This window comes from Triticum urartu, chromosome 6A (genome assembly GCF_056163025.1).
Source record: "Triticum urartu cultivar PI428250 chromosome 6A, HENAU_Tu73, whole genome shotgun sequence".
NCBI lineage: Eukaryota > Viridiplantae > Streptophyta > Magnoliopsida > Poales > Poaceae > Triticum > Triticum urartu.
The window spans coordinates 435,931,289-435,952,271 of record NC_141878.1 but is presented as its reverse complement, the minus strand read 5'-3'; the positions used below and the strand labels follow the sequence as shown (position 1 = coordinate 435,952,271).

General features: G+C 42.4%; 1 protein-coding gene across 1 annotated transcript; it reads right to left on the bottom strand.

Moving 5' to 3' along the window:
* Positions 1-40: 40 nt before the first annotated feature.
* On the bottom strand, positions 41-5,195 carry LOC125513887 (Pentapeptide repeat-containing protein). Its single transcript, XM_048679100.2, has 6 exons — positions 4,809-5,195; positions 4,686-4,715; positions 3,227-3,333; positions 2,725-2,759; positions 1,037-1,165; positions 41-551 (listed from the first exon to the last, which is right to left on the bottom strand). Exons 1-6 carry the CDS (start codon positions 5,117-5,119, stop codon positions 360-362), a joined length of 804 nt encoding a protein of 267 aa, XP_048535057.1. The 5' UTR covers positions 5,120-5,195; the 3' UTR covers positions 41-359.
* Between the last annotated feature and the right edge of the window lie 15,788 nt (positions 5,196-20,983).

Sequence of the window (20,983 nt, the reverse complement as noted above, 5' to 3'; positions counted from 1 at the left end):
TTTTACTCCTCTGGTCAGATAGCTAGGATACACTAGAGAATGAAGCAATTGGCACTTTTTTTACAGCGACAGGTGCGTATAATATGTTATGATACATGTACATAGTTTACAGAAGGCATCAAAATATTTATTCAGTGTCAATACTTTACCTACATTCCTCAGTTTACCTTTTTTCCCGAAGATTCCCTAGTTTAACTGATTCCCTTGCATTGTCACAACATTCGGAGAAAAGAAGATGAAAAGGCTGGATTCTATGAATTTCTGATCCATTCTGCTTTGTCTTTCACCCAATCTTCAAATTTTCCATACATATACAGCATTAAGTGCTCAACTTTTACCGTATACTGGATCAATCCCCGTTACTTCGCATCACACAAACCACTAGCTTCATCACAGAAACCATCACGGTCCAGAAGTTTAGGTGGCGGCGCACTTAAAAGAGGGGAGGAAGGGCTCCCATATGCGTTGCGGCGACTGTTGCCACATCCAAGGCTTTTCCGGGTGCTGACTCCAGTTATAGGATTTGTCCCACTTGCATATTTGCACAAAGCCTACAGTTAAGAATTATCAGAATCGGCATCTTCTATATGTGTGCCTAAGCTCTAGAAAGAGAACTCACGAAAACATTGAAGATCGACCCTGATGATCACTAGAGTAGGGTGATCCTTTGGTATATCATGGTTTCATGGAGATTCTAAATACGGAACAATATATTCGAATAGTGCAGTCAGAATTGACTTTATTACTCAGTGGACATATGAACAATTTCCTTTTTCTTCCTTCTACAAAGTGCAGCTTCTGTTCAGAGTTTATGGGCGAGCTCTTACAAACTAGACACATTAATCCAATAGGAAGAATTCACAAAGCATAAATGATTGTAACACTTGAAAACAGGAACGAAAGGAAAGATGCCTCTGAAAGAATTGAAGTGCTAAACTGTTTATCATGGAATCATGAAATTTACAAATGCTGTTTAAGGTCATAAACCTACATGGCAGAATTATGCGATAATACTGGGATAAAAGCAAATATGTACCAGTTTCTGTGGTAGGTCAATAACAGCATCGCTGAAGTCAGCACCTTCAATGGTTGCTCCACCGAGATCACTACGTGTAAGGACAGTCCGTGAAAGCACAGCATTTGTGAGATTAGCTTCATTGAGAACCTGTCCATAATAATTCAATGTTCAAAACTTGCTTAAAGGTAAATCTGCCATGGAATTATTTATTTGGACAACTATCCCTATTGCAATTAAAACAGGAGAAATGGCTCCAGTAGCCATCATAAGTGAATGGATCACTGAACTTGACTTCACATTTGCAAATCTGACGAAGCATATGCATGCATATAGCACTAGAAGCATATAAGAATGTCTGACTGCTCTTGCCAAAATGTATGCTTCACTACATTTTTTTCACACCCCAATGACAAATTCTAAACATGCACAAATGAATACAAAGGCACGCTTACTCCTTATTTTGTAAAAGCCTCTGGATCAATATGAAACCACTGGGTAATGTTCAACAGGAGATAAAGTGTCCACTAGTGTGTGAAATTATTCTTTGTTCTTGAAAATATTGGCAGGATAAATGCATGATAGTTAACATTGGAAATGGCATTTTTATGTACAAAGGAAGAGACAAAATTAAAATATGCTGATGCAGGCAGCAGCACAAGAGAGCAATCACTGTAGCCCACCCGACAAGAGGCTAACGCCTTAACAGCAAATTTGGACTGTCGAATGCTCTGTGCTAGTGGTTGGCATCGTGCTTTATGAGAAGGGCAAAGGAGTTTTAAGTCACTTTCTTGGTGATCAAGGTTTGACGGTTTCTCGCCTTCAGTATATTCAATCAAGAGTAAGATAATGCAATTGGAATATATTTTATTGCTTGTCTGCATTTTCCTAGAGCATCTTTCCAAGCATTTAGTAATGGTGGATGAGAACTCGATGTTTAAATTGTTATTACAGAGAATGCCCATCTTAGACCTTTATTCCATACTTGTGTCAATGTTAAACCTTGGAAGTTTACGGCTGGACTTGTCTGACTATTCATTACTAGATTCTCAAGACACTCATATACACTTGAACATCATAACCAAGAAATGCAGACAGAGATTAAAAAAACACATGAGAACAGAAGAGATGGTGAAGCAGCATGTTCCAGAACACCCCATACATATATAGAAGCAGAAAAGACATATGATCACATTGAATTTCTTAGTTAGCAATCACATCATCAACCAATTGTAGTTTTCGATACAAAAGTTTCCATTTCACGAGCCTTCTATATTTCTTTATTTTGAACAGGAAATGGTGGGGAAACCCCACTTGAAGATAACATTTATTTCAGTCTTCTGTTCTATTTGATCGTTCAGATAATTAGATATTTCGGTGCTGTTAAAATTTCATGCATGAATGACACAAACAGAAGACAATAGTATAGAGCTGGCACCAACAAATTGGGTTCTTACTCCGACATCTTGTCTTGCCGTAAATTATTAAGCAGTGTTATCATCATAATAATTCATTGCTAAAGAAAAATAAAATACATTTCATCGAAATATTAAGGTTGGCATAGCAATTTATTTCTGTAGGACACATCAACACATACAGTCTACAGGACCATGACAGTATGCACTACATGTATGGTTACATGCATTTGCACAGATTAGCTGCTAATTAAAACAGCCATGATCAAGCTAAAGAAACCATTCTGGTTTTACCATGCGATCCATTAAAGTGTCACTCAAATCTGCACCTGCATGAAACCAAAACAGCAGTATCGTGAAAATCATTTCATGAATATCCACATGAGAAGATTTAAGTACCGCGTGACAATATTGATTGTAGTCAAAACCACTAGGGTAAAAGTCACAGAGAATCCTACTATAACTTTCCTGTGCCGGTAGCTAAAGCATTATTAGTACCATAGTGATTCAACTTGGAACCAAAAAAAGGCAATGAACTTCATAGTTAGCTTCCTTCGCTGAGTTTATACTTAGAAGAAATAGTGGAGTTGCTTGTAAGTGTAGTAGCTAGAGTGATCTAAAATATCTCTACTGTAGACCTGTAGTGGTCTCCCTGATAAGGCACATCAAAGGACCGCTGATTACTAAAGGAAGGTGATTAATTATGTGGACTGAGGACATTGCACACATCAATTATAATAACATTTGGGAGGACGGCTAACATCTCCAAGAGATGAAAAGGTGTTACTACACTTACCTGTGAAATTCGCTCTGAAAGCAACAGCCTTTTCCATATAGGCACCATTGAATGTGGAACCACTAAAATCTGATTCCCTCATATCAGCAGATGTGAAGTTCGCCCGCCTACATTAATAACTGAGGTCTTAGTTAAAGGCGAAACAATGAATAGGAAAATCTACTCTTATTTCAGTTATCCATGCTGACAAAAAAATGTTGGAGATAAGCATCACAATAACTGCTACATTGTTCCCCTAAATACAGCTTATTGTTGCAGATTATATTATTTTTCTTGAACATGCATCTAAATGCACACCAATTGTATTTTGATGCAGACTTATGGTAATTTTGGTTGAACATTTGGACTGCCTTTCCTCCATTATAAGCAAACTTTATACAGAGAGATCTTGACATATACTAGAAGGACAAACCAATTGACAAACCAATCACCAGTATTTCAGAATGCATCGTCCACCTAGGATCTAAGGTCTAAAGAATGTGACTTTCCACCGACAATACAAGCATGACCATATAAGATTGAGCTAGATAACTTCAAATACCTTTTTTTGTATAGAATGCAGTATCTTAAAAACAAGGATATAATATTTGAGGTGCACAAGTATCTACTTTGAAGTTTTCTGGGGTGCATAAATATGTATACTTCTGTTTTGAAAAGAAAAATAGTACACTTCCATAAAAACAACATTGATTTAAGGCCCAAGAAGTCACAAAGCAAGAAATTCTTCTGCTGCATGGATAATTTTTTTAGAACTTCTATTTGCTTCATTTAGTCCCTAAAAGTTACTCCCTCCGTCCCATAATGTAAGACATTTTTTGGCACTACACTAGTGCCAAAAAACGTCTTACATTGTGGTACGGAGGGAGTACATGTCAGTAGCAGAATTTGACATAGAGGCATGCACGAATTTTAATTTGTCTATATACCCCTATATAGTGTGAGAATAACTTTGAAAGATGGTCGTTGGATGAAGCCAATCCGACGGTGTAAAGATGGCAAATCCGAGCACTACTGGCCGTTGGATATCATCTACATTCCACCAGATTCTGCCACATGTACAATCTAGAAGACTCCATGGTTGAACTTAAGCATAATGCACAAACCTCAAAACACAAGCACTTCTCCTTTGTTCTAGAATCTTCCGTATAATAATTGCCTAAATTTTTTTCTAAATGAATTGCCATTATTTGTTTTTACTTTATGCTTTACAATGCACAATTCCATGAATCTTAAAATAGATTAACTTTTTTATAAAACTAATTGATTTTGAATGAGATGAACTATAATAATTAAACGAACATCTACATCATGCATATATGACTCAAAGCTTACATGCTATAGTGTGATATTTATTCATAATTTGGTTGTCAAATCTCATTCGTGCAATGCACATGTACCTTACTGGTATAGTCGTATAGATAAATTTAAGAATGGAACTGAAAATAAATTAGAAACCAACCTGAAGTTTTCGTTAACATGCACAGTGTTTCTGCAAAAACCACAGAAGAGGACAGCATCAGCAACCCAGTGCAGAAAAACGAGCAGGAACAAGAGACGGAAAGATGCAGGCGGCGCGTGGTACTTGAGGTCCGCATTGCCGAACTGCGCGGCTGAGCCGATGCCAAACTCCCCCCTCTGGTCCGCCTCGTACTTGTTCAGATCCGCGTGGGCAGGCATCGCTACGACTACGGCAGCCGCGAGGGCTGCAGAGACCGCTACGCGCCACCTCGGCGGCGCCGGCGACGTGTTCGACGCATTGCCGCCGCGGGGGCGGTCGGTGGTCGCCTGGCAGGAGATGCGCTGTAGGCGGCCTGAACGACACAGCGTGAGGGGAGCGGAAGTCTTAGGACGAGCGGCGGTGGCGGCAAGAGGGGAGGTGGAAGCGAGAGCCATGGCGGATTAGGAAGGAGGGTGAGGTGGGGAGTGGACGGGTGGTGGCTCGCGCGCGAACACGTAACGGGCAGCACAGCCATCGGACGGGGAGCACGGGGAACGGGGAGTAAATCCAGTGGTCGCAGATATTTGGGCCCTCGTATTGTTTTTGGGCCATTTCTCTATATAAATAAAAGCCCATCTTTCATCTAAAATATAAAAGGGCATTGTCATTGGCCCATAACTTCTACATTATGCGCGTGAGCTATATCTCGCTTAATCAGTCAATTGATCTTGTCCCTTCATGTAGACCTGACACAAGATGTGATGTCCAGGAGCAGCGTGTCGCCAAATGGGCAAGAGCATCCTATATTTTTATAACACCGTTTAGACATTTAAGACAACACTCAAAACAGTTTAATTTCAGCTGTCTAAAACATTTTATAAAAGTGAACGGAGAGAGTATATGTTTTGATGCATATTTTCTTTTTCATACACATTATACATTTTTGGTACACATCTAAAACATTTTTCAAACACATGATTAATATTTTTCTTCAAACATTTATTTTGATGTCAACTATTTTTCATACACGTTGTAGATGTCTTGTATACATCAGAAGCATTTTTATACAGACAATTATTTTTTTTAAAATACCTTTTTTATGTCTACTTTTTTACATAATTTGTATACATCAGGAACATTGTTTAATAAATGTGTAGCTTGCTTCAAATACATTATTAACATTTTCACATATTTATGTTTTGATGTCTATTTTTTCATACACGATGTACGATTTTCATATACATTACACACATTTTTTAATACATGAATACAAAAATCATTTTATGTTAAGATGTCTGCTTTTTCATACATGTTATACACTTTACATACACCTTGTATATTTTCTTTATACATCAGGATTTCTTATACATGTTTAATTGTTTCTAATTAACATTCTTCCATATAATGTTTTGAAGACAACTTTTTTCATACACGTTGTACCTTTTTTTGTATACATAGGGGAAAAAATCTGCACACGTTTAACATTTTTCAAATGTAAGATTAGCATTTTTTTTCAAAATTTATGGGAAATGATCTTTGTAATTTATATTAATAATATTTCAAGATATGAACAATACTGAAAACACAAACAACTAAACGAAATAAAAATGTGAAAATAACGAAAGAAACAAACGATTCTCGCAAAAAAACGAAAGAAACAAACGAGCGCCAAGTGATGAGGACATGGCTACCACACTTACACCCACAACCCCTACTACTATACCTATTGGACCAATTACTAGAGCTCATGCACATCGGTTAAATTATCAGGTACTTTTGTTTCTTCATAATGTTTTTAATGTTCATGAGAATATGATGTTGCCTAATTTAGATACATTTGTGTTGCTTACAATTGAAGGGTCAGGCATGGACAAGAAGATTTGAACATTGAAGCATGATCAATCATGGAGATGAAGGTGCGTGCGAAGAGAACAAGAACGGAGGTGCCAGTGAAAGATTTACGCACTTTGAAGCTACCATGATGATATCTGGAAGATGGACGAAATATACAAAATGGATTTTCATAAATTTCGTCCATAGCTTATTATTGGTGCTGCGTCACCTTATTTTTGGGTCAGACCCATGTATTTTTGAAGTACACTTAATAGGCAGTTTTAAGAATCCGTATTAATAGGGAAAACGACTTAGGATAGAATTTAGTCCCACCTTGCCAAGGATGGACGATATTCCTCTCTGTCTCTCTATAAAGGCAACCCTTAGGGCGTCGTCTTACAATTGGATTTTAATTAGTTAAAAGTGAGCCGTTGCTGCAATTTCGTATACTTTGTTTGTGTCCAATGACCAGGCCAAGACCGTTTTTAGAACCTCACTTTTATCAATATTTGGATTACTTTATCATATTCTTGTTTGTTTTTCAATTGCTTGCGGAATAGACCTTCGTGGTCAGGTTGATCGTGCTTGTGATCAATAATCTCTCGAAGTTGGTTTAGCGATTGCTAAGGCGCAACATCGTTGCACGTTTGTAGTCGGATCGTCAAAGTCATCTCCACCAAATTGATAGTTATCATTTCACCGAAAGATCGGCACTCTCGCCTCTATCACTAAGCCCCGGGCCGTGGGGCCGGCGCATTGGCACATGCGATTCAGGCAAACGCTCAAAGCAACCTGGCGCTCACGTGTTGCTCGCCTGCGCTTGGCCCAACAAGCGCCAATGGTTCCTCGCATCGCTCAGGTCGCTTGTCTCTTCCATCGCGCTCATATATTTGATCACTTGGGTCGATGGTTGATCGGTCATCCATGGACCAGTGAGCTCTTGACCAGTCAACATTTGACTTTTATAAAAATAACTTTGAAAAATTAGGAAAAAAATACTTGGAATTGAAAAAAAACACTCATTGATGTGCAATAGAAAGTTCACGGGTATCAAAAGAACTTCAATTTTTTGAAAAAAATCATGAAATTTGATTTTTTTAATAGATTTTCAGAAAAAAAAACTTCAAAGATTAAAAGTTCATAAATTTTTGAAAGAGTTCAAGAACTTGAGAACAAATCATTGACTTTGCAAAAGAGTTCAATGATTTTGGTCCATCAATTTCTGAAAAAGAATCATCAAATTTTAAATAAAGTCCATAAATTTTAAAAATTCATGGACTTAAAAAACGTTGCTGGATTTGAGAAAAGTTCATCGCTTTAAAAAATCTAACAAATATAATAAATGTTTATGAATTTGGAAAAAGTTCATGAGTTTTTAAAAGAATGTGATTTCAAACGTACAAAAAATAACAAGAGAAACAAAAAAAGGGAAAGGAAATAAGAACCATCCAGAAAACCGACCAAAGAACTGGTTTGAGAAGCTTCCCAAAAACGAGAGCTTCAGCGAACAAAAGAAAGAAGAAAAAAGAAAAAAAGAATTAAGTACTAAAAAAAAGGTGAGTTGTCTTAGTTGGTTACTGGAGTTTATACTGAACGAGGGTGTCCCGAGTTGGAATCACGTCGCACGTACCTTTTTTTGGATGTCAACAGAAAAAGGAATAAAAAGAGAAAATGGGCCGCCGCATAGGGGCGGGGGGGGGGGGGGGGGGGGGGGGCGTTTTGCGGATAACACATTTACGGGCGCAGAAGGCATCAAATAGAAGTTGTGGCAGTCGCGCCTATAGCAATCCCAATGGAGTGATCACTCAAAGCGATCAGTAAATGGGCTAGGTCCAGTATGCAGTAACCAACTCGCTCACATACCTTTCTTTGCACGGTACGCTCACGTATGGTCTTTATTTATTTTGAGAAACGCTCACGTATGGGGTTAGCTTGTTTTTTCTCACCTTTTGCTTTGCCTAAATGAACGTACGAGATTGCCTCATGTAAGGGTTTGCTTGTTTTATTTCTTACCTTTTGCTTGTTGCTTTTTATATGGATTTTGTACATTTCTAAAATCAACACATATTTAAAAAAATGTGAATTTAGAAATGTTCACTAAGTTCAGAATTGGTTCAGTAATTTGTAAAAATATTCATGAGTTCAAAGAATGTTAAAAAGTTTGTTAAAATCACCAAATAAAAAAGTCTACAATTTCCGAAGAATGTGTGTGTATTCGAAAAATGTTCTTGAATTTAAAAATGTATATATTGTTTTTTCATGAATTCACATTTAAAAAAACGTTCACAGATAACAAATGTTCACAAATTTAATAAAAGGTGACGGATGCAAAAAAATGTTCACGGATTCGTAAAATGTTTTGGAATTCAATTTTTTTGGCAAATGTTCACGTGATTTCAAATTTTGTTAATGATTTGAAAAATCTAAATGGATTCGAATAAATGTTCATGAACTAAAAAATTGCTCACAAATTAATTATTTGCCAGTTCAAAAAAGCTTATGGATCAAAATAATGTCCACGGATTCGATAAATGTTCACGAATTTTAAAACTGGTCATGGACTCAAAACTTATCGTAAATTCAGAAAATAATTCTCATTGATTTGAAAAATGGTTCATGACTTAAAAATTGTTCACAAATTCAAAAAATGTTCAGGATCCAAATTTTGCAAATTTAGAAAATGGCCATAAATTCAAAATTCATGAATTTGAAGCACGTTCAAGAATTTGAAATTCATTCATGAATTCCGAAAATGTTCATGAATTTGGAAAAATATTCATGCATTTTAAAAATTGTTAGAAATTCGAAAAATTTCCATGAAAACCCAAACAAAGTTTATGAAAATGAAGAAAATACGAAAACAAAAGAAAATAAAAAACTGTAGAAATAAACCGATAAATGAACAGTGCAAAACACAAAAGAAGAAGAAAAATAGGATAAAAGCAAAAAAATCAGTGTAAAACAAAAAGGAAAAATAAGAGCCGAAACGAAAACTACTGAAAGAAAAATCAGAAAAGAACACACAAAGAAAGTCGAAAACCCAATAAAGCAAAAAATAAGCGAAAAAATCATGAATTTGAAAAGAAAAATCTTGAAAATTGAAATGGAAAACATAAAAATGGGCCAAAAACCCGGAGAAAACAAAGAATTAAAAAGTCGGTCAGAAGCTTCTGGAAGTGTAGAAAACCTGTTTAAGAAAACACATACGAAAAAACGAAAAAGGCAGTTGCACGTTACGTAAACACACAGAAAGAAAACCATCCGTCCTAAATGGATCACATGTACTCAAAGATCTAGCTATGTCCATTTTAGAATAAAGTGCCAGTAGGCTTTTCCTTTAAAAAGAACGCACAAAGAAAAATGTTCGTGCTAACTAGGCCGCAACTCACGTCACGTCGCCATAGGCGAGCACTAGTAGAAGGCGGTATAACATTTTTGGTATTTTAGCATGGTTTATATGTAAAATTTTGATGTGGATCCCTATTTAGTGACAAAAGGAGAGCAACAAAATCATAATCTAGATATAGATGTTAGCATGAATCCAAGACATCTAATGGCTTTCTCTCACAAAAGGCATTAATCGAGGATTGTTTATATACTCCATCCCTTCCCGTTTAAAGTGCCTAATTAAAAATCTCCCCAAACAAGGGGAATGATGAGTGGTGGAATAATTTTCGTAGTTTGCAAAAGTAGTCTATTAGCGTGCTTGTTTCCCTTTAAAAATCTCTTTTAACGATACATTGATTTGCACAGATCTTTTGAATCGTTGGTCTTAGGCTAGATTCTACCTAGCCCATCAATGTACTGAGTCTAGTTTGGTACTGGTACCAAATGGCCAGAAATTATGCCCCATGGGCTGAGGTGGGCTCCTAGAGCCGGTGCTTGTAGGTCTAGTTGAAACAAATTCTACATAAGTTCAAAGGATCCACTACAATGCAGATGTTCCACGTGGCTCTCTATGAGAATCTAGTGCTGGACCTCGGATCGTCCGGCGAGGAGAGGATTGCTCCACTATGATAGCTATCCATTTTGTGATCAACAAGAGGAGTCTATCAATCACATCTTGATCGAATGCGCTTTCATGAGGTTGGTGTGGCACACGGCTTAGTCGACGCTTGGGTACTCGGATATGTCTTCTCTATCGGAGACACCCTTGTTCCTTGGTGCAGTAGCAGGAGATGCATCGGTCGACAGAAGAAGGAAACACAGACTATCACCACGCTAGTCTTATGGGAAATGTGGAAGCACCAGAACTCCATAGTCTTCGATGGCGCCTTGCCATCCCCATGAACGGTCATAGACAAAATGACAGCGAAGGCCGAGCATGGTAGCAAGTTGGGATCCTAAAGGGAGACAATGGCTCCTTCTTTGCGACACTGGCTAGGTGATTGAATCAAGAGTAGAGGGTGGGTTACCATGTAACATTTACCCCACCCAAGTGGTTGGGTTTCTGTACCTTTCTCTTCTATAATATATGATACACCTCTCGTGCATATTTGAGAAAAACTTGACTTCTAGATATTTCCAGCAAATATAAAAATGACTTTTGTAGTAAATTTAGTTTTGTGTTCAATGACTGCAAAATATTCAATTTGAAAATGGGCAATCTTTTGAAGGATCGGTCACTTTTGGTGATCTAAAACAAAACCTTGCTACTATTGCAGTGTATGGTCTTAGTTTTGAGGTGAAAACCGATTGATTCTCTGGAAATTAAGTCTACCAGTGTGACATTGTTGTCCACATGGGTTTTATGAGAAAGAAATACAAAGCTCATTGCCAACCGCCAACGATCCGATAGTCGGATGTGTATTTAATAATTTAATTTAATTATCCTAACTAAGTCTAGAGATATGTGTATATTTATGACGTTCTTTCAATACAGATTAGTAGTTTCTTAAAAAAAAGTACTCCCTCCGTAAACTAATATAAAAGCGTTTAGATCACTACTTTAGTGATCTAAACACTCTTATATTAGTTTACAGAGGGAGTAGAATAGTAGGTCACTAAAAACGTACGAACAAAAAAAGGACAAAGAAACATTTACAAGATTGTCTTATTGTTGCTTCGAAACATATAAAGGAAACATGGTAATTTGGCTAGGATCCTCATTTTAACATGAAACATGATTGGCTGCAATATAATAAATGCTTCTGGCTCTGGTCATCAACTGATCGACCGCTGATGAGCCGTTACAGAGGCGGAGGCCTAGCTAGATGCTTTGGTTCGAGCTGCTTCCGGTAGCTGTTCTTTGGGCCACCAGTCACCTCGATCGGACTCGCTGCACGCACACAGAGCTGTAACTACCAAAGCCATCCGCATTCCTCCTTCCTCAAAAAGGCTCTCTGTCTGTATACGTTTGTACACAGGCAGTTGTCTCTAATACTACGCGCAGTCTACGGGTCTGTAGCTCCGTACGTATAGCTTGATTCGAATGTATATAACCTGTCCCGATCTGTTCCGACCATCGCTATCATAATTTCTGAATTCCGCTCAGACTGCTATGGCCTGGAAGATCATGGCGAGGCTCAGCTGCTGTTATTTCTCCAGCAAAATATTAGTTTACCTGTATCTTCTATGGCGGTAGTACGTACTCCTATGTCTGCATGCATGCCTAAGCTAGCTAAGTTGACTTTGTGATTTCGCTCACGGTGGCTACTGCAAAAGCTTGCGAGTAGTTGATTTCATTACTCCGTTAGCCTTCCTGCAAATACATCTTCTGAATTCTGATGAGTTCTGAGCTGCAGCAGTATGGCGTACGGGTTCCGGCTAGCTGCATGCATGCAAATGTGATCGCTCCGGACGAGAGCTTCGAGATCAACGCGTCATTAATTAATTTACCGCGCCCGCTCTTCGCACAACATATGCGTGCATCGGTGCATGGAAACATCACGGCGGCCTGGTGGGTTCCTGTACGTTTGCATGCGAAGCATTAGCTAGCTGCATGTAGCCGCAGCAGCAGCAGCCCATGTACGCTGTGCAAACATTAGCTACAACAGTTGGTCCCCGGCTCTAGCTCTCTCTTCTCTTGTCCGTTTCGATTTTTCAACAACGAATTAAAAGGAAGAGAAGAGTGACACAGTATGCAGTGTACGAGCGCTAGTATGTAGCCAAGGGGACCAGCTGTTCAAAGGACCCGAGAGGCAACCAGGACAGGGAATCTAGCTCTATGGAGCACTACATCCGGGTTTTATTTATTTCCCCCCGCGTTGCCGCCGAAATTAAAGAGTAATGTCAGCTGAATTGTATGTAAAGAAAATGATCTAAATCAGCGGATAGGGGGACTAGTCCACGACATGGATGCGGGAGGTGGCCATCCAATACTATCCACATACATTTCAAGCACTTTTCAAACAAACCAGGCAAATTACATGCAAACCGGATGATTTTCATTCAACCCAAGCAAAAACATTCACATTTCGGGCATATTTTAACTAAACTATACCACACTCTGTAAAACTAGTGTACGGCCGACCGTGTCGGATCGCCACTCCCGCGACATGTCTTCCCTATGCCCGGCAGCCCGCTCATCGGACTGTCGGATGCCCTGGAGGGATATGCTTCAACGAGAGGGGAAGGATAGTCTCCCTCCGCTTCCTTGAAGCACGGATCAAGGTTGTTTTTTGGGCGGGAAAAGACGGTCGTCGTGGTCTACGTTCCCGCACACCGGGCAAGACACTAGGTGTGTAACCCGACGACGTGGTGGCAGTGGCCTTCGTGGGACCCAAGCGGCGGCGACCTCCTATGATCTACTTTTCCTCGCCGTCCATGATGGTCGCAGACATGCGTCCTTCCCGACATGGCTTCTTTCCCCACCTGCTCAACGCGTTGCCGCCTTTGCTTGCGGCGGATTTGCCACGAGATGGCTTGTCCAACCTTGATCTGGATGGGCGAGGAGGGGGCGACGATGGTGATGGTGGTGGTGCCGAATCTGGAGGGTTTGCCAGCAAACCAACCTGAATCGGGCTGACTCGCCGGGCAACCCAGGAAGTTGCAATGCCGGAGAACTCCTTCTGGTTGCCAGAGGTCATGGCGGGTGTTGTACAAGGAGGAGATGGAGAGAGCGGAGGTGAGGCGTGGTTCTTGCCCAACACCTGGACACGTTTATATAGCGGGTAAATGGGAGGAGCCAGCCGAAAGAGGTATTTAATGTTGGTCAACACCGGAACGGATGTGTGGCGCTCGGGACGCCGATGTAGGTTCTTCTGCACACTCGCCGGTTTAATGGAGGTAGGCGGGCAACTAGATACCGTTTTAATTCGAAGAGAAGGCATGCGCAATGGGCGACACTCTCGGCTGGCGAGCCGCTTCAACGTCGGCTCCAGTGAGCGGTCGCGTCTGCTCTGGGCCGGCATGTATGCGGACAGCTGGCTTCAGACGGGAAAGCGCGCGGGCGTAGGAAAGGAGCTTTTGATGGGCCAGGTTCGACAGACGCGGGTGTGGCAACGATCCGGACACCCACAACCCCCGAGTTTTTCTTCGGCTTCTGGGAAAAAGTGTCTTCGGACCGTAGAACGGACCGATGCAGGACCACATTGGATGACAAAACACGTCCGGATGGTGCGGTCCCAGACGGTTGCGAGTGGTTTGAGGGTCGGTGTTGGAGATGTCCTTAGTAGATGCTTACTGAAAGTGCGTTATATCGACTAGAGGGGGGGTGAATAGGCGATTTTTATGAAAGTCTTCAAAACATGGGAGTTTTGAAGACAAACGATAGAAATGAACCTATAACCATGCAGCGGAAGGTAGACTACCCTAGACAAGCCACAGTCAAGTATTCAATGAAGTGAAAGCACAAAGACTAACAGCAGCTAGGCAGTACCGGTTAGGATGGAAGATAATATGAAACCAATCTGAACAAACAGTCACACAGTGAAGACAAATGGACAATGCAAATAGGCACTGACTTCACAAGGGCCAATTGTAAATAAAGAGATGGGAAGGATAGAACCAGTGAGCTTGGTGAAGACAAAGGTTTGGTAGACCAGTTCCAACTGCGGTGACAGCTGTACGTCTGGTTAGGGCGGATAGGTATTTAAACCCGAGGACACACAGTCCCGGACACCCAGTCCTGAACACGCAGCTCAGGACACTCAGTCCTCACCGTATTCCCCTTGAGCTAAGGTCACACAGACCTTGCCCAATCACTCTGGTAAGTCTTCAAGGTAGACTTCCAAACCTTCATAGACTTCGTTCACCGGCGATCCACAATGACTCTTGGATGCTCAGAACGCGACGCCTAACCGGCTGGAGGATTCACAGTCCTCAAGTGTAATAAGTCTTCAGATCACACAGATAGGAAGACTTAAGTGATGCCTAACACTCTTTGGCTCTGGGTGTTTAGGGCTTTATCCTCGCAAGGAATTCTCTCTCAAAGGCTTCGATGTGGGTTGCTCTCAAACGACAAAAACCGTACTCTAACTCTGAGCAGTCAACCGTTTATGGTTGTAGGGGGTGGGCTATTTATAGCCATTGGGCAACCCGACCTGGTTTGTCCGAAATGACCCTTGGTCACTAAGGAACTGACACGTGTTCTAACGGTCAGATTTCAAACACACACGGCAACTTTACTTGGACTACAAGCAAAGCTGACTTATCCAACTCTGGACAAGACTTGCTCTCATAGTCTTCACTCGAAGACATAGGATTTTGGTTAAGCATCACTTCAGTCATTCTGTTTGGTTCTCTTGGACCCCACTTAACAGTACGGTGGTTCCTATGACTCAACAAAGAAAAACACAGAACGACGAAATTGCTAAGTCTTCGCGCTCCATAGTCTTCACGCGATGTCTTCTCTTATCATAGTCTTCAATGTGAATGTCTTCACATACCACCTCTGACTTCAATGTCTTCATACATTTTTAGGGGTCATCTCTGGTAGGAAAACCGAATCAATGAGGGACTTCTACCTGTGTTATCCTGCAATTCTCACAAACACATTAGTCCCTCAACTAGGTTCGTCGTCAATACTCCAAAACCAACTAGGAGTGGCACTAGATGCACTTACAATCTCCCCCTTTTTGGTGATTGATGACAAACTAGTTGAAGTTTTCAACGGGGAATAAAATATGTGAAATTGTAAAGGATAGGTTATTGCCTTCATAAGTGGCAAAGGCTCCCCCTGAAGATGTGCATATAAGTAATTTGCTTTTGGTATGCAAATGCACATGGCAGGTTATACTTGTGGAGATCCTCTTCATCTTATGATGACAATTTATCATGCATGAAAAGTATGTGAAGATAATGAATGCATAATGAAAAATGGACGTCTGCAAAATGATCTAAGTGCGGAATTTATCGTCACACATGCGGAATTTATCATCGCATCACAGAATAGCAAATAAGTAGCAGACGACCATCGAGTTTGAGTGTTACAACTCAAAGAACCAAATGTATCAAGACGCGAGAGTTGTAAACACTAGGAAAAATATAAAACTACCGCCCATATGAACCCGCTTGAAGACTATCAAACTCATATGCTTCTCCCCCTTTTGTCAGTAAGGACCAAAAAGGTTTGAAGACATAGAGCACCCACTCGTCCCCGTGAGGAGTTGGTGAAGCAGCAGGGTCTTCGGTGTTGGTTGGCGGTGCAGACGAACTCGGTGCAGTGTTGATTCGCGCTGAAGGTGGTGAAGTAGCATCGTCTTCATCATCGATGACACGTGCATTCACTGTTGCAGCAGAGGAGGAGAACTTAGAGTCTTCAAGAGACGGAGTACGCCGCAGCACATTCCTTCTTGGAGGTGTTGAGTCAAACTTGAAGCGTTCAGAGAAGCCATCCTCTTGAAGATCATCTTCAGAACACATAAGCGTTAGCCCTTTCCATGTACGCCGACAAGTTTCATGGGCAACAAAGGCATTCTTGGTGGCAAGGTTGCGAATCCTGTTTACGTCCATCAAGAGGCTTTGCATTTGGCGCTTTGGCCAGTCATGATGCTTATCCTGTTTCTGATGAAGGGCAACCAGAAGTTCTCGATCGTTGAGAACACGAGATCGCTTCTTGGGCCGTTGGGAAATGGTGCTTTTAGTTGCTTCAGTGAGGGCATGATAAGGTGCACGGGTAGTACCAGGCAGAGGATAAACACGAACGACTGCTGGATCTCCGTCAATGTGTTGTGAGAAACTTTGCTTATCAGCATTCTGAAGACTAAGGGGCTCCTTGGCAGGCTCTGGATAGATGGCTTCAACTGACATATCGACGTCAGGCATAAAGATCCGATGATTGCGAGCAGAGGGCTGATAGTTGACAGCCGAGTGTAGTTTGATCAGCCGCATAATCCATGGAGCGTAAAACTTCAAGCCAAGGAGATCAGATCCTAATGCAGCAAGTTGGCGGATGAAGAAGTCTTGTGCATTGAAGCATTTGCTGTGAAAAATATGGAAGACCAAAGTCTTCATTGCACCTTTCAGCTTTGCATGTGGAGAATGTCCTTTGATGGGCCAGAGAGTTCACCTTATAATGTGATAGATAGTGCGTGGCAGATACTCAAGGTCTTTAACAAGGAACTCCTTAGGATATGCAGCATCTGGAGGCAAAGGCTTCATCATGCTAAGCATCTGACTCATGTTTGGTTCAGGCTTGTGAAAAATACTCTCCATAGCTGCACTGTGAAGCTGATCACCAGCTTCATAAAGATCTCCTGGAGTGGGCAGACCAGTGAGCTCAATGATATCAAAGGCTTTGGCTTCGTGATGAACATTGCCTGTCATCCACTCAAGGATCCAAGTCTTCGAATCTCTGTTGTAGCCACGAATATGAAGAGTGGCATAGAATTGGAGCAGCAATTCTTCGTTCCAGTGCTCCTTGTCAGTGACGAACGGCAACAATCCAGACTCTCTGAAGCAATCCAGAGCTTCTTCCAAACAAGGCAGACCAGTTATGGCTTCAGTGTCAAGACGCATATGTGGGAGAATGCGACCTCGATTGTACAGAATGCATGAGTAATAACTGCGCTACTGATAGCTCCAGAATCGATCGGAAGATATTCTTGCCTTGGTGTAGGGGTTCTTGGCGCTATCAAAGAAGGTGTTGTGTGCCTTGAAGCCATTGATATTAAAAGATCCGGGTGCAGATGCAGTACCTGGAAACCTGGGCAACCTTGGCATTGGCTTCTGAACCTGAGGCCTGTGCTCAACGTGATAGTCAAATTGAGGACCAGCAGCAGGCGGAGGAGTCAGAAAAGGCCATTTGACAGTGATAAGTTGGCCATAGTTGAATGCTTGCTCGATAGTGTGTGGTCTTGGTGGCGGAACAGGAGCAGTGGCATCAACAGAGGCATCAGGCTGCACATCTATTGCAGGTGCATCATTGGCTTCATTGGCCTCTGGCACAGTGTTAGGTGCAGGCTCCACAGTGTCTTCAGCCATGACCACGTCATTGGCTTCAGTGGTGTTAGTGGTGGCAGCCTCAGGATTCTCAACCTCCACTTCAGAAGCTGGAGGGTCGGTCACGTTCTCCTCGAGAACAACATCTTGGTGAGACGGGGGTGTAGCAACTCTTGGGGCTTCTTCTTCATCGGCTGATGCAGCCGGAACATCTTCAGCCATTTTGGCTCCGGATTCAGAGACAGTCACAGTAGGAGTGGCATTTGGAAACACTTGACGTGCAACAGATTGGTGGTGCACTTCTCCTTCTGGAACGCTCGAAAGAGGGACTTGAGGCCTTGGTCCTTTGCGAAGCCTGCGTAGCACTGGCGACGTCTGTGGAGATGGAGTTGGCTGGGCCTCAAAGTCGTCTTCTTCGTCTTGCACAGGTGGTGTGACTTGTTGTTGTTGGGGAGTACTCGGGGTGTCTTGTTGTTGTGGGTGATCAGCCCATGATGCATTCTGAGCAGTTGGCGTCAGAGGACGGCCAATGCTGATGAGTTCGCTGTGCGTGAGCACAGGCGATGATATCAGTTGGTGCTCGATCTGAGAAAGGACTTCATCATCTTCAACATTGTCATGGTGACCAATGTCTTCAGCAGCGGTGGGGTCAACTGCTGGAATGTCTTCAGCTTCAGGAGCCTCTGTGGAAGCAGGCTCATGAACTACTATCCGTCGTTCTTGATGCGAGAAATCAGGGCGAGCAACAGAGATGGGTTCTACAACAAGGGGCTCTGTGGGAGCAACCCGATCTCTTTTGGTTTTGCGCTTCTTCTTGGAGGGAACGACATCAGAAGCGTCAGGATTTTTCCTCTTTCTGGCTTCAGCCTCGGCAGCCCTTGTCTTCTTCAGGTCTGAAGCGGTGGAAGTGACCTTTGGCTTCGAGCCGGACATGCTGCTTGGGAAGACAATGCGGGGTTCTTCCTGCCTTGAAGGTGCAGATGTGTCACTCGATGGCTTCTTCTTCTTTGCAGCCATGCCAGGACGACCAAGAGACTTGCGCTTCTCAGCCTCATTGTAGGCTTGCACACACTTGTCAGCCAGACTCTTCATGCGCTCACGAGAACCTTTAGCTTCTTCACGCTTCTTGAGAAAGCCTTCCTTGAGCTCGTGCAGCATAATCTTGAATTTTTTTCACATCTTGCACGCTGAGCTTGGCCATGTGCTTCTTGAACTGAGCTTTCTCATAGTCGATCTTTTGCTTCAGTTCAACGATGCGCTGAGCTAGAGCTAGCTCAGAAGCAATGGCGCCAGTGAAGGCGACACTGAGGCCAATTGAAAGTTTCAGATCTTCAAAGCTGAGGTTGGGCGTGTCAAACCACTCATCAATGAAGTTATGGATGATTGCCACATCAAAGAGAGGCAAATCATTGAAGATCTCTGCTTTTTCCTTGATCTTAATCAGTTGCTCAAGAGCGTCATCTACAAGATCTTCATCGCTGGACAGATCAATGGCGTCATTGCGCAGAATAGCAGCAGCAGTCAGTTCTTGGCTGGTGGGCTGCAAGGGCATCTTTACTCTCGAGGGCTTGGAGATGCGTGACAAATCTTCAGACTGCACACTGTGTTCAGGAGGTGCAGTGGCCAGAGGCTTCACCTGTAAGACCTTTGGTGCAGGAGCAGTCTTTGAAGCTTTAGGCTTCTTCAGTTTCTTTGGCTTCGGCGGTGCAGGCGCTTCATCAGATTCAGCGTCATCTGCATGCTCATCCACGGTTGTCCCTTAAACCATGATATGAGTGATGAGACCTTCCAGGTTGTAGAAGGGCCCAACAAGATTGGGTTCAGCTTCGCGTGTGCCATCAGCACGAGGAGCAGAGGGGCCTAGATTGAAGTCTAAGCCTCGTGACTTCTTGTTCTCTTTGGCCGAGTTCCTGGCAAACTGAAGGTTGCGCTTGAACAGATTATCATCGCGGCACCACAGTAATGAAGATGGGTCTGCATCCGCAGGCTGCGGTCCACGGACCATGCAAGGATAGAAGCCTTGTTCAATGGCTTCAGCTCTGGACTTGGGTTGAAGATTTCTGTATAGAATGTCTCCCCATGGTCGTTTGATGGCATTCTTCTCAGCATACTCCTGGGTCACGAACCTGTACTTGAACCACTGTTCTGCCCAATATCTTCGAATCCATTGGATTCATGTCTTGCGCTGATTGTAATCCTCTTCTGGATCTGTCCTGTACATCTCTGAGAGGTCATCAGGCAGATCTCTTGATGTTCCCCCTCGACGCTATCTGCCACCCTTCCTTGCTGATTTCTCTATAGCCATGAACTTTAAACTGAAAGGCTTCAAACACGTTCAAAGGTTTCAAAGGCTTCCGCCTGCGGGTCAAACAGGAACTGGCTTCGGGAGAATTTATATGATGCTGTAAGAATTCTGCAAATGAATGCAGACTATGAGAACCAAGGGATTCTCCCACGGACATGTACCTGTGACAGCATTAAGGTGCGAGGGAAGAGAAATAGGTCATATGCATTCTTAGAAGATTTTGAAGATAAATCAGTTTAGAAGACATTGACCTCATCGTGCAAAGACATTCACTCATAGATAAAGAGTTGGTTCCAGATTTGTACGAATCCATGAATAAGTACAAGTGAGGAATCTAACTACTTTGTGAAGCATAAGTGAACATACTAGGCATATTATCATATGCAGTATGAAATAGATCCAACTTGTGTGAACAGAAACTGCGTGTGGTAGAAAGTAATGAATCTATAGGATCAAAGAGGCCGTAAAAAGGAAGTTTTATTTACCACACAAAGAACTGCTAGACGGAGTGGGAGAGGAGGCTGAGCAGTTCGATCGTCCGTGCCCTAACTTGGCGACGGAGGACACCTACGGCGACGGCGGAGAAGACGATGTCTGCGGCCGGCGTGAAGACGGCGTCGGTGAGGTCGCGGCAGCTAAGCGCTTCTTCGCCGGTGTCGTCGAGGGCTAGCGGTGGCGCTAGGGTTTGTGCGAGAGTGGAAGAAAGGATAATGACTGTGGTGAGGCGTGTATTTATAGGGACAGGGACGGCACAGTGTTATTACACAGGTGCCTCTGGCGATTCACATCTGAAGGGCATGTGGCTATCATGCAACATATCGGAGGTTGTTCCACGTTCCCACGCACGCCTGAATTGTCG